This window comes from Cavia porcellus, unplaced genomic scaffold (assembly GCF_034190915.1).
Source record: "Cavia porcellus strain 051 isolate PalLab524CR breed Dunkin Hartley unplaced genomic scaffold, mCavPor4.1 scaffold_38, whole genome shotgun sequence".
In the NCBI taxonomy this organism is placed as follows: Eukaryota; Metazoa; Chordata; class Mammalia; order Rodentia; family Caviidae; genus Cavia; species Cavia porcellus.
In genome coordinates this window covers 9190337-9218025 of record NW_026947521.1, presented here as the reverse complement: position 1 = coordinate 9218025, position 27689 = coordinate 9190337, and the positions used below count along the sequence as shown (strand labels likewise).

General features: G+C 43.5%; 2 protein-coding genes across 3 annotated transcripts in view; one reads left to right on the top strand and one right to left on the bottom strand.

Annotated features, from left to right (window-relative positions):
• Positions 1 to 27595, top strand: LOC134474780 (NBAS subunit of NRZ tethering complex-like). 2 transcript variants are annotated; one of them, XM_063243429.1, is made up of 5 exons: positions 1 to 185; positions 545 to 682; positions 7113 to 7342; positions 10210 to 10319; positions 24418 to 27595. In XM_063243429.1, exons 1-4 carry the CDS (start codon positions 147 to 149, stop codon positions 10286 to 10288), a joined length of 486 nt encoding a protein of 161 aa, XP_063099499.1. In that variant the 5' UTR covers positions 1 to 146; the 3' UTR covers positions 10289 to 10319; positions 24418 to 27595. The 2 variants fall into 2 exon arrangements, with proteins under 2 accessions (XP_063099499.1, XP_063099500.1); XM_063243430.1 differs by lacking the exon at positions 24418 to 27595 and adding an exon at positions 14126 to 15907.
• The window catches only part of LOC134474779 (uncharacterized), a 75886-nt gene continuing 65168 nt past the window's right edge, over positions 16972 to 27689 (bottom strand). The window contains exon 16 of the mRNA XM_063243428.1: positions 16972 to 18448. The gene's annotated coding sequence lies outside the window, so the exon portion shown is untranslated. The remainder of the gene's footprint in view (positions 18449 to 27689) is intronic.

The following is a 27689-nucleotide window of genomic DNA, read 5'->3' as shown; positions in this document are numbered from 1 at the left end:
TCTATGAAAGAACCTTGTGAGATAATTATCTGCTGCAAGTGTGCAAGTGTGGTGGTCCATGTGAACGTGCGAGGGTTCCACACACAGTAACACTTGCCCCTGTCTCAGTTCTCCTGCAGCTGGCGAGTGACGCTTTGCCCAGTGACATGACCTTGGCCCTCGCTTACCTCCTCGCCTTACCACAGGTAAGTTGGTCCTCACAAATGGAGAGTTTTAAAGAACCCAAGGGCTCTGTTCTGGGGACCCTTCTCAGTGGAAGTGTCTCGCCTGCTCATGCTCACCACAGCTGAGAGGACCCCGTCGAGTCTATGGAGGGAATCCTGCAGCCTAGTGTAAAGCCTGTCTTTCATCCACCTGTCCCTCAGAGCGCCTGCCTAATGGCGTCTTCTCAATTTTCACGCCATCACATTTAAGCGTAGCTTAATCTTGGGTGACGGGATGGAAGCTTGTACCAGATTCCTGGGGTAATGACAAGTGACGGAGTGGCTTGTAGTCTCCTGCTCACTTCCTTCATCCGCATTGACGACATCCCGCTCCTCCCTAGGTGTTAGATGCGAACAGGTACTTTGAGAAGCAGGCACACTCAGCCCTGTCCCTCCAGCTGGCAGTGTACTACTACAGCCTCCAGATCTACGCCCACCTGGTGCCCGGCTTCAGTGACAAGTGCCACCCTCTGTACAGAGTGAGTGCCCTGGCCCCACCATATTCCCGAGGCAGGTGGGTTCGAGCTCTTCCTAACCAGGTGCAGCCCACAGCCCTCGGGGCACCATTGCCATCCATCTGCACTGAGAAGTAGAGCTTCTCACACTTGCTGTGCCTGTGACTCTTCCCGGCTTTTCTTTGTGTGCTTTCTTTTACTGGGTTCTTGTTTGGGAAATGCTAATGCAGTGGAAGAGGCTAAATGGAGGATTGGTGCTTCAATTCATTACCCAAAAAGAAGGTGGTTGTCCTAATTCAAGAAAGGGGCCAGTGTGATTTTTTGAGAGTTCTGCACTCTATTTCTAAGCCAAGATATAAAAGTGATTTACAGATGGAATGTCGGCACATAGCATTCCTGCTGTAACAGGACTCCCCCAGCTTTCACGTCACACACGTCTTTACTGTTACCTTTTGAGTGAAAACCCCTTTGCACTGTGGATACACCAAAGTGTTCTGGTCCCAGTGCACAGGCAGAGTGGCGTGAGAGGCCTGGCCCTGCCACCCCCATCCTGTGGTGAACAGAGTCCGAGCTTCCCCCTAGTTGGGCATGGTGGCCCATACCTGTTACTACAGGAGGCTGAGGCAGGAGGATTGCAAATTCAAACCAGCCTAGACAACTTCATGATTTAGTGAGACCCTGTCTCAAAATAGAAAAATAAAAGAGCTGGGGACGCAACTCAGTACAAGGTGCTAGGTTTATCCCCCAGAGCTGCAAGAAAAGAAACAATTCCCTGGATTAGGAATGACATTGTCCTGGGGAAAGAAGCATCAGAAATAAGATAAGTAAATCAGATATATATTCAAACAGAAGCAAAGTAACAGGAGTGGGGTGTGAGAGAGCGAGGAGGAATGTGCTGTGAAAATGGGGTCTGGAGGGCGCTGGCCAAGGCGGTAGGAAGAAGACCAGATCATGGGAGCAGGACACAGGACACCAAGGACAGGAGATAGCACCAAGCCCCCGAGTGTCGCACTTGTGCCACTGGTACCGTGGCATTTTCTACAGGTATTACAGTTGGTGTCACCATCCCATGATGTCATGTTCAGGGAGAGAAAAGCACAGAAATGCAGTCAGTGACCGTCAGTCACTTACTGCGCCGGCAGAGCCCACAGGAGCTGGCACCTGAACCCTGCACATGACAGGTTGGGTCTCAGCGAGCCAGGGCTGCTTCTCCCACGTACTTCCTGACACAGCCTCCTTGGAAGTTGATATTTGCAACAGCCGCGTTCAGAGTTCTGGGTTTTGGGCCCTTTTGTGCATCTCTGTGGGCGCAGGTGTCATCTTGGCTGCTGCTTCTCCCCACCCTGGGCAGGGGAGGCCGACCCTAGGCTGGTTTTAGACTCACAACAATCCTCCTGCCTCTGCTTCTTGAGTTCTGGGATGACAGGTATGCACCACCATACCTGGCAGGATATACATATTTATATATTAGATGGAAGTTACATGTGTGCAGTACCTGGACTTTTCCCACTTGACTCTTACCTTTATAACTGTGGTAAAATATGTCCTGAAGTGTGATCTTTGTAGCATTCTTTGTAGGGTTTAGAAGATGAAATCAGTTAAAAATGGAAACATTTAGTTTTATAGTCTATAGTGTCTAATGCAGCAGAGGTAAAATTCAAACTTTATGGTAGACTGTTTCTAGAATGAGTTTTTTAAAGCTATTAATTGAAAATATTAAGTAGAAAATTATCTCAAGCAAAATAACAACCCTAGAGTGGAAACATACCACCTGTTTAAAAATTTCCAGACAATATTACCCAGAAATGGAGACCATTGAACCAGAATGGATTTAGTATCCCTACTAATGAGCAGTAGATCGAGTCAGCTTTCTGTTGTCATGGATATTTATGCCATATTTTGTTTTCAAAATGATTTGACCATATTCGCTAGAGAAATTGTATTTCAGTTACCCTCCTGAAGAACTGAATTGCCACATTTGGGAGGAAAATAGTGTCTTGGTTACTTTTCTCTTATTGCTGGGACAAAATACCCAACACCCAAAATTAAGGAAGGGAAGGTTTATTTAGCTTACAGTTTTTGGAGGTTTCAGTCCATAATCAGCTGGCTGCAAGGCAAGGTGGTGTGGCACTAAGGCAACACTTCAAGGCAGCAGCCAGAGCAAAAAGGAGAGAAGAACAAGCTTCTTTTCCTCCCTTACATTGTATACCAGCCACGCCCTCCCTCCAGGGCAGGTGTACCACTCACAAAGTCTCTGTGCCCTCCTCTTGTACAGGATGAGAATATTTACAAAGTAAGGATTCTGGCTCCTTGCTGAGTCAGTTAAACTTCTAAATCTCTGAAGTTGATACAGTGTATCAGCCATAATAACATAGAATAAGTCAGTTCATCCCACCTTACATTTTTAAGTTTTTGGTGTTTTTTATGCTTATATTTTTTATAGTCTGTGATATTTTACAGTATCACTCTGATACTGAACCACAAACAATTTTGAAACTTACCCATAAAGCCCTTTGCAGTCTTGCTAAGAGCCAAAGGCTTTCCTTTGACAAGTCTCGCCATGGAACTTGTGGAGGAAAGGGGTGTGTGCACTCTAAATGGGAACCTAGGTGTGTGGAGCAGATAGGACGGTGGGCAAAGGCAGCTGGCCCTCCCTGTCTCCAGCCTCTGTCCCCTCTGCAGTCACTGGGCAACTCCGAGGTCCAGTGAGAGCAAATGCTGTAGAAACTCAAGGATGCTGCACCTGCGGAGGTGCATGAGAGACAGGAAATGAGTGCTGGGTGGCCGGGAGGTGGAGCATTTTGAGAAAAGCAGTAAATATCTAGTAGAGGCAATAGGTGCGAGGCATAGACCTTCCTTCTTTCCACACCTGGAGGGATCCACAAGGATTGAGTTTATGGTGGTGATAGGAGCCATGGCAGGCTTCTAGTGTTGGGGGATCCTGGGTCAAAGTGTTTTGCCATCTGAGGACACCGTGTGCCAGAACTAGGCAAGGGCATCAGCTGAGTTCTGTGCAGAGCCCCAGGATGCTGGCCTTGGCCTGCCATTGCATGGATGGTGCCTACGCACGCCTCTGCCAGTCACTGCTTCTCAGTTCCTTGAGAATGAGCTCAGGTCCATTTGGTTAATAGAGTAACCAAGTTTCAATCTTGCCCTTCATGGCACCTGCCTGCCTTGGTTTCATACTCACTGCATCCCAGGACGCCTCAACATGGAAGCTGTGTGTCATTGCTGGTTTGCAGGTAACATGGTGGGGTTTGTAGTTATTAAGTCGCTGTACAAGGTCCCCTAGCTGTTAAGCTGGGCACACTGTGCTGATTTCCAGTGTTACTTCTTCAATGCAAAGAAGAGAGTGTCTCTTTGTGCATTCTTTCTGCCACATGGGAATATGAAAGTTGCTCTGCAGGGACCAGAAACTTTCTGCAGGGCACATAAGACCCTTGGTAGGTGTTGGCAGTGGCAATTATGCACATTCTTCTGTGCTGCCAGTTGGTAGGACTCCTCTCCACCTGGCCTGGAGGTTTGTGGAGGTTTAACTAACGGTCAACTTGAAACACGGAACTGAGTGCGGTGCTGGGTGTGGAAGATCCACCTGAGGATGGTTGCCAACAGCTAAAAAGAGAACTGGAGCAGAGATGGCGCACTGTTTGATCTTCTGGAGAAGCTTGTCTTGCTGGCTTTCCTGCTGTGAACTCAGCTGCTATCATTATTGGAGGAGCTTGGGTTCTTGCTGTCACTGGGGATGGCTATGGTTTTTTAAGGGAGGTCTGGTCTTTACCACATGCATTGCTTCCTTACTCCTATGCCGATCCCTCAGCCTGCTGGCTCAGATCCTTTGTCCTGCTGATGCAGACTTTCTAGCTTCCACCACTGAGCTTTGGGCTTTCCTACTGCTGATCTTTCATACAGACTTGGATGAGACTTTGTTGTGGGCTCGAGGCCTCCAGTTGGACTTGTGGGAGACATTGTTATGGGCTCTATGTTTTCATCTGGACTCGTGCAGGACATTGCCATAGGATCCAGGCCCTCAGCTGTATTCTTTGGGTCTCTAGCGTGTAGACAGATTTCTTTCACTCTTCTGCATTTGACTCTTTGGGTGAAAATTATAAAATAATCCTATGCATTATGCATCCTGTAGTAAATCTGTTCCTCTGTAAATACTGACTGCAACAGAGTTTGTATCACAAGTTACATCAGAATGCAGAGAGAATGTCAAGTGAGGTATTGTGCTGTGAGGCTGGTGATGAGTGTGGAGATACAGTGCACATCAGCCCAGCCTGCAGAGCTGATGTCAACAAGCAAGCTGGCTTCTGAGTGCTGTCCTTAGACCAGGGAGCTGCAGAAGTCACTGTGTCCATGGTGGAAGTTCAGAGTGGTCCCATGAGAGGTCCAGCCAGCAGATAGAAGGAGACTAAGTTAAAAGGCAGCCATAGCCACACTGAGAACTGAGGCATGGGAACCCCTTGTATCCAAATCCATTGCCAGAAGTAGTGTCTATGTAGCTGGTTCCTAAGTACTCTCCAGTTACAGTTAGATTTGGTTTGTCTACTCCATTTTTCCCTTTGACTGTAGCCACATAGGACTTAGCACATGCTCTAGCCTTTGCTAGAAGTTGTCTTCCTGTTTTTCGGTGACTGTATTTGTCACTTTTTCATCACTCAGGCAAAAATTCCTGACACCTGTAACTCAAAGGAGGATAGATTGATTTGCCTCACGGTTTCTGTGGGCTCAGTCCCTGGCTAGCTAGATCTGAGGCTGAAGGGGCACGGTACAACAGTGTGGCAGAGAAGGGCTGTTTGATCCATGGCAGACAAGAAGCAGAGAGAAGGGAGGAGCTGGGGGCATACCCTTCCAGGTCACACCCCAGTGACCACCTCCAACCAGACCCTGCAGCACGTTCAGCCCTGGACTCATCCGTGACGGATTCACAATGAGCACAGCACTGTGATCCATACCTTCTAGGTCCCCCATAGGGTTCAGTCTCGTTTGAACACAGGAGATTTTGTGGGGGACTTTTTAGATCTAGACCGTAGCACTGGCCTTTCTGCTACTGGTACCTGAGGACTTAGCTAAGATATAAACTCTTCTAAGGAGACTTCCTGACACTTGCCCAAGTCCCATTCTTGTAGTTCCCTAGCACCCTGTGCTTACTGTGTCACACTGTGTACAGTCAATAGCTCAGTGTCCTCCGAATAGACTGAGTTTCTGGGGGGCAGGGCATGTATGATGGTAGTGCCTCCCTTGGTACGTAATATGTGCACACAGAAAATTTTCTAAATGGATGAAAGGTGGCTGTCTAGCTTATTATGTATGTTATTCAGGTACAGGTGTTTTGACTGAAGATGTTTCCTTGTGATTTTTAGGAATAGGACTTAGTATCTGCATAGGGGTAGGGAAAAATTAAATAGAATAAGGTTGACTTGCTCAGTCCACCTGCTGCTGCATTTAAAGATTTCTTTAAATGGTTTTTACCCAGGCTTGCAGCTGTTTCCTTAAGAGGAGCAAGGGAGACTCTCAGGTGTAGCTGGCAACACAGACCGGACCCTGGTCAGTCTCTTGTGTGGGTCTGGTGTGTTAGGCTTGCTACCCCTAGAGATGCTGACTGCTTGCCTGAGTTAGTGGTGTGTTTCCGAGAACCAGGGTACATTCTGGGGGTTTCTGTCAGTTTGCTCATTGTACAACATGTCCTGTGCCTTCCCAGAAGTGAGTGATGGAGTTTGTGCCGGTCTGCCATGCTGCCTGTCAGTAATTCCAGAGTCTGCCTTGTGGGCACCCAGTGTACACAAGTGTGGCCAGCTCATCCTTCCTGTCCTTCCCTGTTAGCTCTTGGCTTCTGGGTTTCGTTCACTAGGATGATTTTACTGCTTTTGAGGAGTTGCTCAGAATCATGGAATAATGTCACACAGCCCTCAACCAGACAGACGGGGTAGGAGCTGGTTGGATGCTTTCCCAGGTAACCAAAAGTGTTGCCGATTTCAGGACCTGGGGTGGGCTTGGTTTTTGTTTTCCTGACTGCTCCCTGGAGAAAAGCCTCTGCTCTGTGGCTTCTTAAGCTGGGGCCATTGAACTGCAGCTTTTGTGTTGGAAGCATTTCATGTTGGACCCCAAAATGCATCTAGAGGCAAAAATGATGAAGTTTCCGCCAGTGGAGTTACTGTAAGTGATCAGGTAGTACAGGTGCATGCACGATGCTAGTTCAGAGAGGTCTTGCTTTAAAAGTGGGAGAGGTTTTCCAGGTGAGGCACAGAGCAGAGGCACTGAATGCGTCCCAGATCCACATCCTGTCTTCGCAGCCCGCTGTGCCTGCTATCTGTGCTGGCTTCAGGCAAGGTACGCCTTGGTTAGGTGACCACAGCTGAAGGGCCAGTGGGTGTGGGTGAGCACTACCCTCTCTGACCTCCCATGCTCATCTTGCCATAATACATGTCCAATGGGTCATCCATTCCTTCCGCAGGCTGACCCCAAAGAGGTGATCGGGATGGTCACCAGGCACGTGACTCACTGTGGACTCAAAGCCTGGCCGGAGGCCCTGGCCCCACTCACCGCGCAGCTGCACCACTACAATGAGCAGCTTCTGGACTTAACACAGGCACAGCTCCTGCAGGGCCTGGGGAAGGGCGTGGACGTGCAGCGCTTCACCACTGATGACCAGTACAAGAGGGAGACCATCCTTGGGCTGGCAGAGTAAGGGCACCTTTGTGTCTCGAGGGGCTGGGTCCGAGATGCGCACAGACGGAGCTGTCAGAATGCTCGTCTTAGTCCTCTGATGACCCATGAGTGCTGCAGCTGTCCAGAGCTTGGCCCCTCCTCCTGGCCATAGAAGAGATGCATATGTCTTTCCAAACAGCAGTAGATGCTTGCGACTCAGCAAGTGCTGAGACTGCTGGTTGTAAAGTTCCCCAAGCCTTTGATTCCCCTGTGCCAGGAGGATGACATGGTAGAGGAAGTAGGAGAGGGTCAGAGACAGGTGACATGATTACTGATGGACTTTTAAAAGTCAGATTGCTGAAAATCTCACTCTCCCAAGTACATGTCAATTAGGCATGGTGGTGAACGCCTGTAATCTCAGCTTCTGGGAAGGCTGAGGCAGGAGGATCTCGAGTTTGAGTGCTGGCAGTTTAATGTCTGAGTTGTGTATAAATTAGATCCCATTAACATAATATGCTAGGACCAGACGTGGTCTCTGCAGGTGCCTTTGCCTGCCCTGGGCTTCTGTAAGGAAGAGGAAGAGAGGCCACTACTCTTGGCACCTCTGTCAGAGGCCAGGAGTGGCTGTGCTTCTCCTATGGGCCTCCTCCCTTCAAGGGAGGTGCATTTTGATGCTTTCTGAGCAGGTGTTGCCTTGGCTTTGAAAACTTAGTGTATGTTTGCTGTCTAGTTTTGATCAGTGAGAAGTGCCCCTGTCAGAAGGGGAGGCTGCGCGCCCACCTTCGTTGGTGCTGGTTTGCAACCTGGGATGTTGTGTTTCTCACACCACAAGTCTCTGAACGCTTAGCAGGGTCAAGGCCTCAGGCGTACTCCAGAGACTTTATCTGTCACTCGTCCTCCTTGATGATGTTGAGATGGAATGTGGTTTCCCTGTTTTTAGCTGGGAGAGTAGGTGCTCAGGGATATGCAGTCAGTGGCCCAAGTTCTGTAGCTGGTAGCTTGCGTCTTTGAGCAGGCGCTGTCCTGAGTCAGAGCGTCACACCTCCTCGATGCCCTCTTTCTGCCCCTCAGGGCAGCACTGTGCCCGGCCTTGGGACTGAAGTGGAATCGCTCTCCACAGAGAGTGACTCTGCTCCGTCCATGGTGCTTTAAACTAACAGTGAGCCTGATGACAAGAAGGGTGGTCACCCATCTTCATTTACATCCTTGAGAAAGAAGCTGAGTTGTTGGGACAGCTGATAATTTCATACTGGCTTGGCCTTGTTTCCCACTAGAGATGCCTAGCCAGGACCATGCAGGGTGTGGGGAGATCCCAGGACCATGCAGGGGTGAGCAGAGATGTGCAGGGACACGCAGTCCCTGTCACTCACCCTCTTCTCCTGGAGGTTCCTGGTCGTATAGCCACTCAGTGCCTGGTTTGGCAGCTGTTGTACACTAGAAAAAAAGAGCTTCATTATCTTTGTATTATACCAAAATACCTGTAATGTGACTCTAACTGTTCTGTATAAGTTTTTCTTCTCCCTTCTCCCTCTGGGTGACCTAATTGATATGTTAACCATTGCGGCCCACTACAAATAACAGATGTGGTGCTAAAATAAGGTAACAAGGGTTGTTAATTGCTGCTAGACTCCTCTGTTCTCTGCTGAGGAAAACAGGATCTTCCCCATTAGCCATATCCTGATCCACGCCCACGACCCTCTTACTTTATAGTGATATATACTTAAAGGTGGCAAATATAGGGGAACAAGACACACAGCTTTTACAGTCTCCAACTGCACTGTGTCGCTGGGCCCAGGATAAATCAGCGCTGCCTTTTTAAAATATGTTTTTCCCTCATTTTTTGAACTCAAGTTTGGGGGCTCATTCGTGGATTACAAGAACAGCTACCGGCAACGCTGCAGCAACTCTTTTGGAGGCTCTCCGAGCTTTGAGGAGCTGGGCTGGCCACGCAGCCAGGTGCTGATTCTCAGCCCGAGCACTTCTCTTTGGTTGGCTCTTGAGCCTCATGCCGAGTTCCCGCACCTTCTGAGAGGTCTTTGTGCAGAATGAAGGCGTTCAGGGAGTGGTGTCTGAGATCCTTAGTTACATTTTGCTGGGCCTGTTTTCCTTTAAAGTGTCTAGCTAGCATATGCTGTTTGAAGCATGTCCTAGAGGACAAATACATGCTTTTGAGAAATACATAATAGACTCTCCTCTACATTCTGTTGCGTACAAAACCACACTGCGGTCTTTGGATGGCTTGTTTAAAATGCCGCAGTGTTCTGCAGGTTGGCAGTGTGGCCAGTTCTGATCTGGATTTCTGTGTCTCAGGTAGACGAACTGTGTAACCTACGCCGTCCTCTCTGCTGCTTCCCTCACACTGTGTCCTGCAGCTGCCTTGGTTTCCTTGCTCTTTGTTGCCATTTTTAACAGCCAAGTTCTTTCCTTTGCGTGCCTGTCTTTCACTGTCTGTACCTCTTGGATGACACCGTCTTAGTGGCCAAGCAGGCAGCGTTGAAGAGTGTGTGACACTCTGGTTCCTTCCCAGCTGTGTCAAGGGGTAAACGCATCCACACAGCTGGGCGTGGGGGTGCAGATGCCAAAGGCAGGAGTGCTGAGGCAGGAGTGTCTCGAGTTAGAGCCCAGCCTCTCAATGGCTTAGTGAGACCTTGTCACAGGGTGCAGCCCAGCACAGCTCCAGACAGGCCTGGGGACAGAGCTTAGTGAGCAGGCCCTGGGGGAAGGTCGGTTGGGAGCCACCCGTGTGGACCAGATGCAGGTGAACGGCTCTCGCTGCAGTGGGGAACGAGCTCTGAAACCCACTTCCTGCGAGGCGTCTTGAATCTGCACCCTCCAGTGCCCTCTGCCCACCAAGTCCTGTGTTTCTTTGCTTCCCTCCCCTGTGCCTGCCGGCTGTCCCGAAGAACGCTAGAGGAGACCGTGCATAGCCTTGTGCTCTCCCTGCTCAGCGCTGCGGCATCTCCTGCTGGGAAGTGTTCATGACCCACCTGGAGTTTCTGTTCACCGATAGCGGGTGAGTACCTGCGGCCATGCCCTGTGTTGGGAAGAATCTGGAAGTACTCGTCCAGCAGAATTTACAGTTTCCCTCCTCAGCTACAGTGATGTGTATCTTGGCACATTATCCTCTCCTTTACCCTTTCAGTACACTAGTGTACTCGCAGGCCTTTTTAACCTTTATTTTTCAGTAGCTCTAGTCTCACATTAGATAATTTGATCTGCTGTGTGTTTCACTGAAAGATTTTTTGCTGGGGTTCTGCTCCCATATTAGACACGACATGACGCAAGAGCCGCACTGTGGCTGTCTTGGAATGTGCAGTTTGCAGTGGGGGCAGATGGTGGTTATCGATGTCCTGACTCAGTGGGAAGTGAGAACTGAGTCCCCTGTGTGGGAGTCTGACAGTTAGGGCGCCACTGAGGTGCTCAGCAGTGATTGGAGAGTCCCTAGTCCTGCCGAATCCCCACCATCAGGTGTGAACAAGGTGGAAACAACCTGCCGGGTGGGCGGAGGGGAGGCTGTGGTGTCTGCTTGATTAAGCCTGCAGTGGCAGCCAGTGAAAGGACAGTGTGAGACCAGAGGGTGTAGAGACACAAGGGTGATTTGAAAAAGGGGGTGAATAACTACATTTTTAAAAGTTGGAAAAGGTACAATGCCACAGAGTCCCTTCGAAATTCTTCCCCTCACTTCAAACACACTCAGCCAGTGGTTCTTGCCACTTTCTGCAGCAGCTCTGAAAGTCCTCTCTCTGGGTGTCTTTAGGAGGTGTAATAAAAACTGCCCGCCTTAGCCATGGGATCTGGCACTATGCTACTTCCTGCTCCCTGAAAGCCAAAAGGACTTCGAAGGAGAAATGTATGTTTCTGAATCTCTTTGGGACACGGAGGTGGCCAGGACAGCCAGCTAAGAGGACTCTGGAGCTGCTGCAGGAAGTGGAGGGAGTATGCTCGGAGTGAGGAGAGGATTTTGTGGGGACTTGTGGTGCTGTGTCTTTCACTGTAACTAATTTTGAAAATGAAGCACACTCCATTTTTTGGTCATACCTTGCATGTGTGTGCATCTTGCCCTTTTCCATGAACTGCTTTGTGTACCTCAGGACTTGGCCAGTGGAGGTCATCCCTAGATGTCACTCAGAAGCTCTTTTTTTGGGAAAGAGCTCCACCTACTGCTTTTCTTTATAAGTGGCCTGACTCAGGCACTTTGTTTCAGTAAAGTGAAGAGCACCACTGCAAGTTGATACCTCGCTGCTGAGTGAATTCAGTACAGTTCCCTACACTCCAAGAGGAAGGGAGCCCTGCTCTAGGTAGATGATGTGCTGAGGCGTGGCAGATCTTCCCATCCTTCTCTTCCTGTCAAGACAGCAGGCTTCTCTGAAGGCCAGGCAGGGACCTGACCTCTACCTTCAGCCCCTTGGGTGGCTGCCGGGGAGAGTCATGTTCTCTTCTAGCCTTGGATTCAGTTGCAGGGCAGGCTCTCTGTTAAGAGGCTATTGCATGTGCTGTGAGTCTCTACAGTCAGTCCCAACTCTCTGGGAGTAACATTGTTTCAGTATTTCAGTGTTATGATGTTGTAAATTAAAACGGGAATACAGAATCAGGGAAGGTGCATGCAGAGTGAGAACGTTTCACACACATATGTGGGCATAGGTCTTGCTGATGTTAAAACCGAGCAGTGAGGGCTGGGGATTTAGCTCAGCAGTATAAGTGCCTGCCTGGTAAGTGCAGGGTCATGAGTTCAATCCCTGGTACCAAAAAAAAAAAAAAAAAAAAAAAAACAAAAAAAAAACAAAACAAACAAAAAACCAAACCCCAAAAATAAAAAACTGAGCAGTTAGGGTGGAGGTTGAATCTCCCCTTTCCTCCACTCCCTGCCCTCCTGTTCCCTTCCTTTCTCCTGCCCCCTGCCCCTTCCTGCACAGAGTAACCCTTCCCGTCATCTAAGGTGAGAGTGAGTGAGGAAAACTGGATTTAAAGAATTGTTTTCTTCTGCAAATGCAAGTCCTTTGGATTCGTACTGTTCTTGAATCGCCTATTGGGGTGACTGGCAACTTGAAGCCATCACAGCTTTGTCAGGGATTAGGACAGTGATTCTAGCCTTGTGCACTGAGTACGCCTAGTGCTAGCTTCTCTCTGTAGTTAATCTCTGAAAGCAAATATGCATCATACTTATAAACTGTGTTACAGCTAAAACGGGTTCAGAAAAAAGTACTTAAACCGTTTTTAAGGGCACTCACTAATGTGATTAGTTTTCATGGTTTCTCTTCTGGCTACTTGTTCTGAGGGAAGATAGCAGCTTCTTTCTTGGAAACGATTAAAATGGACTATTGATCACCAGCATCGATTGTAACTTACTAAAAAGGGAGGTTGGGGTGTTTATCCCATGTCAGCAAAGGTATTTACAGTCTTGACAGGTCCTGAGATAAAATTGCACAAGAGGGAGCCTGCATTGTAGGCGCAGAAGGGCAGGGGCATGGGCAGAGGAAGAAGTCATGTTGGTGGAGAGAGAATGGATTTAGAAGCCAATCAGACACAGATAGATAAACGGAGTCACCTGTTGCTAGTCAGCTGTTGCCCTGGTCACTAGGGTGTCAGGAATGAAATGTGACAGAGGCGCTCTTACAGATCATTGCCGTTAGCACAGAGCTGGTGCCCTGTGTGGAAGGAGCCCAATCTTCACAGTGGGCTTGCTGTGGCTGCTTGCCCTGCAGGAGGGGTGCTGTGGGATGTGGAGGAGCCAGCGTGCTCTTGACTGTGGGTGATGTGGAGGCTCAGGTGCAGGCAGGGCCCATGACTGCCTGTAGGGTACCACCTCTGTGCTCCCCAGTGATGCCCCAGCTTTAATTTCCTGGCGCCCTTTGTCAGGGAGAATCATCTTGCCAGGGAGACACAGTTTTACCTCTTTACCTCCCCACATTACTCTCAGGCCTCAGTTTGCAGGGGAGAGGAGCAGCAGGAAGTCAGTACACTGCACCGGCTCCTTCAACAATGGCTTTGGCACCGGAGCAGGGCAGTATCTGGGCTTCCTACCCCAGCCAGCGGTGTGTCAGGGTTCCCGTGCAGGCTTGCTGCTTTCTGTCTCTGCACTTTACCTCCCGTCATTTCTGTTCCTTTCCTCTCCGCCATGCCACACCCAGGTTCTGCCTTCACTGAGCCTTCTCTCTGAGCTGTCGCTTTCGTCGTTCCCACTCTGGCCTAGAATACAGGTTTGTGTCCTTTGTCAGCCTGCGCCATTGATTTGCACTGTTACTAATTGCAAGTATTTGTAACTGGACTGCAGTTTTCAAACCAGTGCTCTAAATCTTCATATCCTCTCCAGAGCAGGCACGGTGAGGATAGAGGACACCTGGTTCTTTTGCTTATCTGCCCAGCTTTGTGACATTCACAGGACACAACTGAAAGCCTCCTTCGTCCCCCTACCCTGAGTCTTGGCGTCAGAAACTGGAAACACAGAGGTGTCGTGTGTTCTGCGTCGCTGTCGGCTGCGCTCACTGGTCTATTGAGGGAGGCAGTCGATGATCAGCAGTGGAAATGCAGGTGCCATACACAGGCAGGCGTGCGGGGGAGTTTTTGTAGACACAGGCCATATTTATATAAATAAGTGTTGAAAGTATGTCTTAACAGAAAAAGATTTTTCTTAAAGTGAAAGTAAAAAGACCATTTTTAACAGCTCCCTGATATTTTGGCTGTAGTTGGCCCTTTTATCCTGAGAATTATTACAATCATAACAATTTTAAAACACAATTTATATTAACTTTGAAAACATGCCTTCTCACACTTTCTAAAAATAGTAACCCCTGGAAACAAAGTGTCTGTCTTACCTCACAGGTGCTGCTTTTACACCACAGGAAGCCTGAGGTTAAACAGAGGGCTCCAGAAGGGAGAGAAAGAAAAAAGAATCAAGTTCTGTCCTGTACAGATGCGGATTCTCTATAATGAATGTGATCATTATATGTACCTAAAACGAACTGGATAAAATCACTGTCTTTGAAAAATAAATAAACCGTAGGGAGCCTGACCTTGGTTGCCCCTGCGCTTCCTGCAGCTCTGCCAGAAGCACTGCTGTGGATCCCAGGGTAGCTGGCGGAGGCTGGGGAGCTCACTGTGTCTGGGAGAAACACAAAGGGGACTCTCGCTCCTCTGCTCGCTCTGAAAACCCCAGCAGATGGATCGGCCAACCAGAACGCTGCATTTCTTTTTGCCTCTTCTTACACTACAGAGACCTTCAGTTACATGAAAATACCCAAGAGAGAGCTTTCATTTGGGCAGCACTGGTGTAGGCGATTCAGGTGGAAGTAGTTGCTTACCTTTCCTGTTTGAGTTGAACATGGTAATCGGAGTCTACGGATTATCAATCAAGACTCTCGGCTATTAAATTTATGCCTAAAAGTTGGCATCTTCTGCCCTTCCTGTGTCCCGAGCTCTGGGAGAACAAGGTCGGCATGCAGTTCTTCTCAGGGAGGCGAGGATTTATTAAAAGAACTACAGAAAAACCTTAGATAAGGGAAGTGACTGTGCACAGCTGATGGGAAGCTCAGGAACATTGTGTGGATGAAGCCTGAGTGCAAATCAGAGGCTCTTTCCTTCAGTGACTTGACAAATGCTGAAGTCTCCCCACTGCATTACATCCTCCCTCAGAACAGAAATACACAGCTGGAAACAAACCTGAGGGCTCACAATCTAGGGAGGCAGAAAACTCCTCATCACACAGTCATATGACCATCGTAAGTCTACAATCCCCACACACTGGAGGCAGAGATGGCAGGATCAACATGAGTTTGAGGCCAGCCTCGTCCCCTACTGAGTTTCAGGTCAGCCTTGACTCCATGGTGACACCCTGTCTCAAAAAATGCTTTTGTTGGTTTATCATGCAAAAAAGCCCAAATGTGCAATGGGAAAATGGTGAAACAAAGCATGACAAAGTCTCATGATTTAATATACAGCTGTTGGAGTTGTTTCTAATAGTTGGGAAAGGATTACAGTAACCCTGGGAGTTTCACAATGGGATGTGAGGTTCAGAGGGTCCCCCCGTGTATAAAGTCCCTGCTCCTCTTACACAGAAAAGCTGCACATGTTCCACACTGAATGGTGCCTGCTGCTGGTGCTGCTCAGGGCTCACCCTCAGGAGAGAGCTGTGTCCTTTCCAAGAGGCCCACGGTTCTGCATAACCACTGTCTCTGCAGTGAGGGCTGGGCATGCTCTAGACGAGGGACTAGCTTTAATGTGGCAGGTGCAGGGTGAGGGTCCTCGATGCCCTTCTTGTTGGGACTCAGAGATGGGTTGTGTCCTGTGGTGCCGTGCTGCCCTTCACTGACAGCTCCACAGCACTCATCTCTTTCTCTCTCTCTATTGCTGTTATTTGCTTGCTATTTCTGAAGACAAAAATGTGTACCAGATGTGCTTCTAGGGATGCAGTGAAAATCTGATTTCTGAGTGTTCCTGGGCATCTGATTAAACTCCTTTGTCATTAATCCAGGCCCGATGTGCCCATGAGTTGCCCCCTCTGCTAGAACTTACTGACAGTGGCTGTTTATTTGGAAATCTTTCCCTTTGAAGTCAGTGGTATGCTATTATATTCATTAACTGAAAATAAAGGAAAACCTAATTGCATGGCTTGGATTTTTATTTTTTAGAACAGCTTGAAGGTCTTGAATAAACATTAAGAAGTAGTGAGGTCACACACAGTAGTACAGAGGTCACACCCAGCAGTACAGGGTAGGGCATATGTTACAAACAGGGAGGTGCTAGCTTTCCTGTGACCTGGAAAGCTCTCTGCTGCAAGAAAGTTTCCCTCTGTGTGCAGTCACTTGCAGGGGCCACTGCAGAGGAGGCACCTGTATTGGACTGAGGGTGATGATGCTACCAACATCTCCTCTCTGCCACGTGAGACTTGCCCTGCTTTGCAGGTGGTGTCCCCATGAAGTTGGGGCTATATTCACACTGTGAATTGAGGAATGCTACTGGTTTCCTTGTGCCTCAGGTTGTGTGACAAGAGGCACCTTTGAGGCCTTTGAGGCTTCCAAGACTTCATCGTGAGTCTGGTGTAATTTCAATCCTGAGGATGGGAAGCAGTTGGCGTCAGGATACCGCTGGCCTCTGAGAACACAGAGAGTGACCTGGGAGAGGCCCATGCCTGCTGAACCTGACCTGGTAGTGGAGAGGTCTATGTGGAGAGGAGGCACAACAGCCAGCGTGTCTCTTTATGGACACTGCTCCTGCCATACAGAGCTGCAGCTTATGTGGAAAGAGCAGGACTGTGGCATGTGCATGTCACCCAGCTGATGGATGACAGTTTAATAATCACCTTATCAATATACAACCTGTCCCACCTGTGGTTGCTCTTTCCTGGCAATCACTGCTCTTTTTCAAGGACAGTATCAGGCACAGCTGAATCATTGCTAAGAACAGCAGAAGACTTTCCCACCTTTTCAGTGGCATGTTTTTTTCTAATGGAAAAATATTTTATTCAGTAGGAACCCAGAAAAAATCAGGAGAAGCTATTTTAATTTCAGATAAAGTGGATTTCAAGGCAAAACTGATCGAAAGACCAAGAAGCTCACTACATATTGGTTAAGGAAATAATAAAACAGATAAACAGATAAACATATATGCATCAAATATTAGTGCACTCAACTTTTAAAAAATTTTGAAGAAAGACTAAACAAAACAGAAAATAGGTAGAAATACTACATATATTCAGAGAGAAAAAAACCAGTAAGAAATCACTAGTTGATGTTTACATATTGTTGTTTTACAAATAGTTGTTCAAGATATAAAAATGGAACATGTAAAGTAGGAATTCAAACAGCAAGACTGCAAACAGTTCTGTTCAACTGTCCAACAAAACTTAGTAACACTGTTGTCAGTCCTATACACTTAAACATCCATATCTTCATTTATGTTTAGATTAAACTAAAGCAGGTTAAAATCATTCTGAACAAAGAATAATAGTATTGCTGGATTTCACATCATGACACTCCGGGATCAGCACTGGGTACTGTAGTGTCTTTTTTTAAAAAAATTTAATTTAAAGAAAGACTGAACAAAACAGAAAATGCATAGAAATAATACATAGTGTCAAAGAAAAAAACCAGAAATCACTAATTGATTACAGATTGTCTTCTTACAAATAGTTATTCAAGATATTAAAGTGGATCATATAAAATGGGGATTCAAACAGTGAGACTGCAACCAGTTCTGTTCAACTATCCAACAAAAACTTAGAAATATGGTTATCAATCCTATACACTTAAACATACATGCAGGTATCCATATCTTCAATTATGTTGAGATTGAATAAACCCAAGCAGGCTAATATCACTCTGAACAAAGAATAGTACTATTGCTGGGTGTCACATTATGACACTCCGGGATCAGCACTGGGTATTTTAGGGTCTCTTTTTCTTCAAAGTATCTGTTCATTTCATCAGGTGTCATAAGATCAGTTCTAGTAAACTGTTTATAGATTCTACACATGTATGAGTCTTAACATGTATTTCTATCCTTTCTATATTAGAGGGAGAAACAAAACAAAGCAAAACAAAACATATTCCTATAAACACATGGAAAGAAAAAGACATAAGACCGTTGTACAATGAGTTCTACCATAGTTCCTGTGTTGTCTCTTGTTATATCCAATAGAATTGGCTATCTCATCACACATAGTATAATTGAATATATAAGCATATAATAAAAACACAACATTGTATATAGTATAGAACTTCAGAAACCGGCAGTTATCAAACCAGAATGTGCATTGTAGAGTCTTGTTATCTTCAGTGTAGTTGCCTATACTCTCAGACTTGATACTATCAATTGGATCAGTTTTGAGTAAAACCTTCTCTGCCTCATTTCTGTTATGCTCTTTTTTTGCCATCAGTTATCTGCTTATTTCTTTATTCTGTTTTCTGCTCCATGCATTGAGGCCTCTCTGCCACTGTTCCTGGAATCCGAGTACTTTTTTCTGTCTCTAGAATGCCCTGCAGTATTCTCTGTAGAATTGGATTGGTGGTTGCGAATTTTCCAAGTTCCTCTTTGTTTTGGAAGCATCTTGTTTTTCCATTAATTTCTAGAGAGAGTTTAGCAGGGTATATCAATCTGGGATGGAGGTTATTTTCTTTCAGGGCTTGGAATATTTCGCTCCAGGCTCTTCTTTATTTTTATTTTTTAAAATTTGTTTAAAAGGAAAAAAAAAACAAGACAAAACAGTGTAAGAGTACAAGTAATACAGGACTACAAAAAAAAAAAAAAAAAACAGTAAGAAATCACCAGTTAATAGATTACACATTGTCACCTTAGAAACAGTTGCTCAAGTCACAGGATTAAAGCATACAAAGTGGACATTCAAACAGTGAGACTGCAAACAGTTGTGTTCCATGATCCAACGTCAGTAATATGGTCATCTATCTAACACACATAAATACACTTGCAGTTGTATCCTTTAGAGCACTTTTTTTTCTCTCTCTTTTTTTTACAACATTTTACACATTTTGGGTTTTATTACTCCCACAGTTCTTATTACTCTCCTTTTGGAAGAAAACAAAACCAAATATGACAAAACAAAGCAGTCAGTCAAAACCAAGGATAGACATAGTACATGATGTTAAAAACAGACTACAAGGTTATCAACAATGGTTACCATAATGTCACCTGCTTCCCTAAAAAGAATTGCCTATATCATTAGGTATAATTAATTTGAACAAAACAGTAGAGAACAAGACTAATAAAACCTAAACATTGTAAACATTACAGGACTTTAAAAAAAATAATAGTCAAACCAGAATGGGCATCATAGTGAATTTTATTGCCTTCAAAGTAGTTGCCTATACTCTCAAACCTGTTACTATCAAACAGAGGGGAACAGAGTCTGATGAGTCAAAACAAGATAGTGGGAGTAATACAGGACTTTAAATCAAGTTAATAGGAAATCAAAAAAGTTGCTATAATACATCCTGCTAATTTTTTATTTTCCCCTTAATTAAAAAAAATAAAACAATAAAAATAAATAAATAATTTTTTAATGAATGAGGGGGAGATTGAGATAAAAGAGGACATAGCAAAATAACAATACAGGTCAAAGCAACCTACTGCTTCACCACCAAATAATCTGACTTAATAGTAGTTACCATAGTGTCTTTTTCCTTGAAATATTTGAATATAACTTTGTATACTATAGCATCAGACATATCAAAACAGTGTGAAACCATTCAAGTGAATGAAAGTATTACAGGGTATTTAGAACCAGCTAACAGAAAATGAACAATGGTTTCTATATTATCTCTTTGCCTATAAAAATTTTTGTTTATACTATCACATATAATAAAATCCAGTAAGATACAACATGATAAAACCAATGGAGACAGAAGAGCAACAGTTTGGTGGGACATCAAAACAAGATGATATTAAATCAGCACTAGTTATTATGATGTCTTATTTTCAAAATAGCTGTTCATTTCATCACAGGCAATAATATCAAGCAGCCCAGAATAAAGCCATTCCAGTTAATGAGTGAAAGTTTTATAAGGCTTCAAGGCCACACAATGAGGAATTATGATTACCACATACTTTTATATATTTGAATCATTTCTTATATTATTCACACATGGGAGATTAATTTATTTCACTTATGAGTATGGTCTCAAGCTGCGCCCATTTATTGATAAATATCTCAATGTGATCCCTCTTTATAGATGAGTAGTACTCCTTATATAGAAGTGTTGTGGAGTACCACAACTTTTTTATCGATCCCTCAGTTGATGGGCACTTGGGTTGTTTCCAAATCTGGCGATTACAAATTATGCTGCTATAAACATAGGTGCACATATATCACTGTGGTATGATGCTTTCAGTTCTTCTGGGAATATGCCTAGAAGTGGAATAGCTGGAACAATTGGGACTTCCAATCCCAGCTTTTTGAGAAATCTCTAGACTGACCTCCACAAAGGTTGTACCAGTCTACACTCTCACCAAAATACACAGAGCATCTTGATGGACCCTATCTCCTGATCTATTCTGCCTGTGTTTCTTTTCATTAGTGTATCAATGCTATCTATTTTAGAGATTACAGCCAACCTTCTCTGCCTCATTTCTGCTATGCTGTTTTTCTGCCATTGGTTCTCTACTTTTCCTCTTCATTCCACTATCTGCCCCATCATTGAGAACAAATTTAAATAAATGCAAAAGGGTTGAAATTATCCCTTGCATGCTATCGGACCATAGCACTATGAAATTAGAAATTAATGATAAAAGATACTGCAAAAATCCCACAAACACATGGAAACTGAATAACACACTCTTGAGTAATCAGTGGGTCACAGAGGAAATTAAAGGAGAAATTATATAATACCTGCAAACAAATGAAAACACAAATACAACTTACTGGAATCTGTGGGATGCAATGAAAGCTGTCCTCAGAGGAAAGTTTATTGCACTGAGTTCCCACATCAGAAAAACAGAACAAATACAAATAAATAACCTTATGTTACACCTCAAACATCTAGAAAAAGAACAGCAAGTCAAGCCCAAAGCCAAAAGAGAAGACATTATTAAAATCAGCAGAAATCAATGCAATAGAGACTAAAAAAGCAATCCAAAAAAAAAAATCAATGAATCAAAGAGTTGGTTCTTTGAAAGAATAAATAAAATCAATAAGCCCCTAGCCAACCTTATTAAAAAAAAGGGAAGAAAAAGCTCAAATTCATGCAATAAGGAATGAAAGAGGCGAAATTACTACAGACGCTATAGAAATACAAAAGATCGTCAACACTTATTTCAAAAACCTCTACTCTTAAAGGTTTGATAACACAGAGGAAATAGAAAGATTCCTAGAAGCATACAAAGTCCCAAAGCTAGGTCATGAAGATGTAAAACTACTGAGTAACCCAATTTATATTAATGAAATTGAAAACGTAATTAAATCTTTACCTACAAAGAAGAGCCCAGGCCCAGATGGATTCACTGCAGAATTCTACAAGAAATACAAAGAAGACCTAATGCCAACACTCCTCAAACTCTTCAATGAAATTGAAAGGGAAGCAATCCTTCCTAAATCGTTCCTAGAAGCAAATATTACTCTAGTACCAAAACCAGAGAAGGACCCAACTGAAAAAGAAAACTACAGACCAATCTCCCTCATGAACACAGAGGCAAAAATCCTTAATAAAATATTGACAAATAGGATGCAGCAAATCATCAAGAAGATCATAAACCATGACCAAGTGGGATGCATCCCAGGCATGCAGGGATTGTCCAATATATGTAAGTCAATAAATGTAATACACCATATTAATAGAGTCAAAAGTAAGAATCACATCATTTCTGTAGATGCAGAAAAAGCTTTTGATAAGGTCCAACATTCATTTATGATAAGAACCTTGCAGAAAATTGGAATAGATGATCTTTACCTCAATATAATTAAGGGCATCTATGACAAACCAACAGGCAATATCATATTAAATGGCCAGAAATTGAAGGCCTTTACTTTAAAATCAGGCACAAGACAAGGATGTCCCTTATCACCGCTCCTATTTAATATAGTACTGGAAATATTGGCCAGAGCAATTAGACAAGAGAGAAATAAAAGGCGTTAAGATAGGAAAAGAAGTTAAATTATCATTATTTGCAGATGATATGATACTCTATATAGAAGATCCCCAAAACTCCATTGAAAGACTCCTAGATATAATAAATAAATTCAGTAATGTAGCTGGATACAGAATCAATACTCAAAAATGAATAGCATTCCTATACACTAACAACAAAATCACAGACAGAGAAATAAGGGAGGCCACACCCTTCACACTAGCAACCAAAAAATGAGATACTTATGAATTACTCTCACAAAAGAAGTGAAAGACCTATACAGGGAAAATTATAATACACTGAAAGATGAAATTGAAGACGATGTCAGAAAATGGAAAGACATCCCTTGCTCATGGATAGGAAGAATAAATATTGTGAAAATGGCCATTCTCCCAAAACTGTTATACAGATTCAATGCAATCCCGATAAAAATACCATCAACATACTTCATAAATCTAGAGAAATCCCTCCTAAAATTGATCTGAAGCGAGAAGAGACCTAGAATAGCAAGGACAGTTCTAAGGAGCAAAAGCAAGGCAGGAGGTATCACAATCCCTGACTTGAAGTTATACTACAAAGCAACTAGTAAAATCAACATGGTACTGGAACCAAAACAGAGCCAAAGATCAGTAGAATAGATTAGAAGATACAACCACAACTACAAACACTCAACCACCTTATCTTTGATAAAGGGGCCAAACATGTTGACTGGAAGGACAACAGCCTCTTTATTTAATAAATGGTATTGGAAAAACTGGCTCTCCATATGTCAAAAACTAAAACTAGACCCATGCCTATCACCATGCACTAAAATAAAATCTAAATGGATCAAAGATCTAAATATTAAAACAGAAACACTGAATCTATTGGAAGACAAATTGGGTAAAAACCTTGAAGACATAGGAGTAGGTAGAGAATTCACAAACAGGACTCAAACCGCACGGGAAATACTTCCCAGAGTCAATAATTGGGATTGCCTCTTATTAAAAAGTTTCTGCACGTCAAAAGAAATCTCCAGCATAGTGAAAAGAAAACCCACAAACTGGGAAAAAAATCTTAGTGAACTGCCCCTCAGGCAAAGGACTTCTGTCTAAAACATATAAAGAATTAGAAAGAATCAGACCCCCAAAATTCAAAGATCCAATCAAAAAATGGGCATCTGAGATGAATGAACAATTTTAAGATGAAGAAATGCAAATGGCAAATAAATAGATGAAAAAATGTTCACCATCACTGGTCATTAGAGAAACGCAGATTAAAGCAACACTGATGTTTCATCTCACTCCTGAAAGAATGGCCAAGATCAAGAAAACCACCAACAACAAATGCTGGAGAGGCTGTGGGGAAAAAGGAACTCTCCTGCACTCTTGGTGGGAGTGTAGACTAGTACAACCATTGTGGAGGTCAGTCTGGAGATTTCTCAGAAATCTGGGACTGGAAGCCTCATTTGACTCAGCTATTCCACTTCTAGGCATATTCCCAGAAGAACTGAAGGCATCATACCACAGTGATATATGTCAACCCATGTTTATAGCTGCACAATTTGTAATAGCCAGATCTTGGAAATAACCTAAGTGTCCATCAACTGAGGAATGGATAAAAAAATTGTGGTGTTTTTATGCAATGGAGTACTACTCAGCTATAAAGAATGATCACATTGAGATATTTATAAATAAATGGACGCAGCTTGAGACCATACTCATAAATGAAATAAATCAAACTCGCATGTATTAATACCAAATAGTTTCCCTAGTATAAGAAATGATAAGAATACATAAAAGTATGTGGTAATTATGATATTGGTTTGAAGCCATATGATATTTTCATTCATTAATTGCAAAGGTTTTAACCTGGGTTGTTCAATTTTAGTATCTTTTTAAAAATAGCAAGAGGCATAATGGTAACCATTTTTGATCACCTGATATTCTATTTTTGCATCATGTACTATGCCCATCCTCTTGTTCTAACCGACTCTGTTTTGTTTAGTTATGTTAGGTTTTATTCTCTTCAAAAAAAGTAATAAGAACTGTGGGAGTAAAAAAACCCAAAAAGTGCAATTGTTATTGTAAAAAAGAGAGGAAAGGAAGGTGGTCTAAGGGATATAACTGCATGTATGTTTGAGGTGTAGAATGGAAAACCATATTACTAAGCTTTTGTTGGATCATTGAATGGAACTGTCTGCAATCTCACTGTATGAATGTGCACTTTATGTGCTTTAATTTTATAATTTGGACAACTGTTTCTAAGATGACAATGTATAACCTATTAACTAGTGATTTCTTACTGTATATTTTTTTCTAGAAATTCTGTATTATTTGTACCCTGTTACTGCTTTGTTTTTTTTTTGTTTGTTTGTTTGTTTGTTTCCTTTCTTTTTTCTCTTTAAATAAAAAAAAAACATTATAGCTGGTTTGTAAAGTGTACTGGTTTTAGGACATGTTTTTTACAATATTCTATTAGATAACATGTAAGTCAACCTTTGTCTTGTTTCTACTGACTAGTGTGTGCTAAAAGTGATGTCTTGTGGCTTCCCAAACTAGGTGAAGAATGCTGTCTCACACTGTTGACCAGATGCGGAGGAAGACACTTAGAGCACCTGCCTGTCTCGGATATGGTTCCAGCCCATGGCCACCACACTCAGACCCATCAGTGAACCAGCCCTCGATATTCCAGATCTGCAGCCTCCAGCTTGCACCAATGAGCTTAGGGAAGCAGAGACATGTTGTCCTCACCAAGCTGCTCTCAAGCCCTAGTGTTGGGCAGAAGATAAATACTGTCTTAAACTACTAAATTGGGGGTAATTTACTACAATCCAGCATAAGTTTCATGTACAAGGAGGGGAAAAAAAGAAGTTTTTAAAAACAGACAAGAAGAGGGCTGGGGATTTAGCTCAGCGGCATAAGTGCCTGCCTTGCAAGCAGGCAGTCATGAGTTCAATTCCCGGTACCGATAAAAAGGAAAAGAAAAAGAAAAAAAAAAAAAAAAAACAGACAAGAAGAAAAAAAATTAATCAGAAATTAGCCCCCTAGTAGGTTCTCACAAATAATGAGGCTCATTTATCAATAACAGTGCTAATATGATCAGCTTGAATAGAAGATAAATGTTGAGATGACTGAGGAAGAAGGCTTTCTAAAGTTCCTTTCAGTTGTAGGTTATTACTAGGAGGAAAACTGGTTTCTTTGGACTTTCTGATCAGTTAGGAGACATGAAAGAATGGAAAGCACATGAAAAATAATAGTTGAAAAGCAACAAAATTATTTGGTTTAATACTCAAAATCAGATATAAAGATTTCAACTACTGGGTTCTAAAACAGGTACTTCTGTATGCTTAGTAATTTGGTATTAAAACTTTATTTTCCTTTCTTTAATGAGGAAAAAGGAACACTGTGGAGCAATTTTTAATCTCAGAAGTACAACAAATGTAGTGTCCTTAGAAAGGGAAGAAAAGAAATACAGCTTTTCTTTAACCTGTTCAAGTGTGTTCACATGCAGAAGACCATATAACAACATTTCCCCATGGGATACAAATAGGCTTTGGAATTTTAAATTCATATCACTACTTTGACTACTATCTGTCTTTGTCAAACTGCCTGAACACTGCTTGATTTTTATGAACTATACTCTTGAAAAATTATTCTTGGGCTGAACTGTTTAATCCATGAGCCCTGTAATGACTGATAATGGTTGCAGTGGCTGATACACTGTTTTAACTTGAGAAATTTAGACATTTAAGGAAGTGACTCAACAGAAGCTCCATGTCCTCACTGTGTAAACATGCTCATCCTGTACAAGAGGGCACGGAGATGGTGTGAATGCTATACCCACTCTCGGGAGTGGTAGTCTGATTACAATACAAGGGAGGGAAAGAGGCTTACTCTTTATTCTTTGGCTCAATGAAGCTCTTGCTGTCTCCTGTCAAGTGGAACTCTTGCCCCTTTGCCATGTCACTCTGTCCTTGAGCCAGATGATTATGGACTGAACCCTCCACAAACTCTGAGATAAATGAATCTTTCCTCCCTGAATTATTAGGGTTGAGTATTTTGTCTCAGAAATAAGAGAAAAGTAAACAACATGTTTATTGAAGGATAAAGCAAGGTTAGGCATCTCTGCTTATGGGAAAGGAGATATGTGTATGCATGAAACTGTGGTTTCTGGCATGTAGAATCTGTGCCCCCAAAAAATCAGCCCCAGTGTGGTACACATGAACCAATAGCAGGGCAAATGAGGATGGGACTGTGAACTGTAAGGTGACAGTTGGCTCAATTTCTAAAGAAAAAGGCTATCCCCTTCTAGCTTCATTTCCCCCCTCCTAGTTGTTAACAATCTAGAGATAACTGTGAATGACAAAGAGTTAATGAAACATGCAGTGAATAGCATTCTGAGTTAGCAGATGCTCTGCTAAGATGGAGGAATGGGAGATACGAAGGATGCCCTGGATGGAAGATGAAAAGTTTGCATGGAGAAAAGGACAGCAATGGGCTCTGCTTTGTCAGCCTGACTTCCCTTCATGTCATGGAGTCAGCAAGACATGAACTGGCCAGTGTCCTACAGAAAGAAAAATATCTCCATAGGAGTAAAGACAAAGTAGTCCTACCGCAAGAACTGACACTTACAGGGTCCAACAGGACTAGAAAGTGAAGTGGTAAGCCACGGAGTGACAGAAAATATCTGACAATCGTGTATCTGATAAAGGATTTATATTTTGGATATATAAAGGACTCAAAAAGCAGAAAAGATAACCCAAAGCTGAGCATGGTGGCATACACCTGGAATCCCTCCAAAGGCTGAGGCCAGATGTTTTTCAGGACTTCAAGGAAAGCCTGAGCTACACAGTAAGACCCTGTCTCAAAAAAAAGGAAAAGGGAAAAGGTAACTCAAACTGAAAATGCAGAAATAACTGAAGTATACATTTGTCCAATGAAGATACACAAATGTCAATCGGCTTGTGAAAACACATATGCCCAACACCACGCCCTTACTCACCAATAGGGAAGTTGCATTATAAAAGTAAAATGCAAATGCAAGGGAAAGTCACAATCAGATTTCACTTCATTTGCATGGAATCTTTCAACCAAAAAGAATAAAAACTCTTGGCAAGGATACAGAGATGCTGTAACTCTCATACAATGCTGGAAGAAGGTGAAATGGTGCAATAAGTTTGGAAAATGGACCGGCACTGCTAGTTTCTCCAAAGGTTAAGCACAGAGAGTTACCACATGACTCCACACAGAAGCCAAGAGAAATGAAAGCAGGCACACACAAAATGCTGTACATGTATTTGCACAGCAGTATGAATAACTGTTGAAATGGAAACTACTGCAAGTCCATCAACTGCTTGATGAATTAAAAATACACACAAGAGGACATTACTTAGAAGAGAAAATAAAGTACAGATACCTACAAAATGAATGAATCTTGAGAACCTGCTAAGTGAAAGAAGGCAGTCCCAAAAGAAGCCAGGACACATATTGAGTATTTTGATACAAAATGTCCAGAAGAACACAATCTACAAAGTATATCACTGGTTCTTTAACAGTGAGCCAGGAAAGAGGTAGGCAGTGGTTGAAAGGTCTGAATTTTCTTTTTAGAATGAAAGAATTTCCTGAAATTGGGGTGATGACTCTGAATATACTGAATGCAACCAAATTGCACATTTTAAATGACTGAATTTCAACCTACGTAAACTATTTTAATAAAGATGCAACCAACATCCCAAAATTCATTTCATACACATGATTTGAGGTTATGTGATGGTCTATATGTTGGCTTTGTATCATTGGCCAGGGCTTAAAACAACAAGATACCCTTTGAA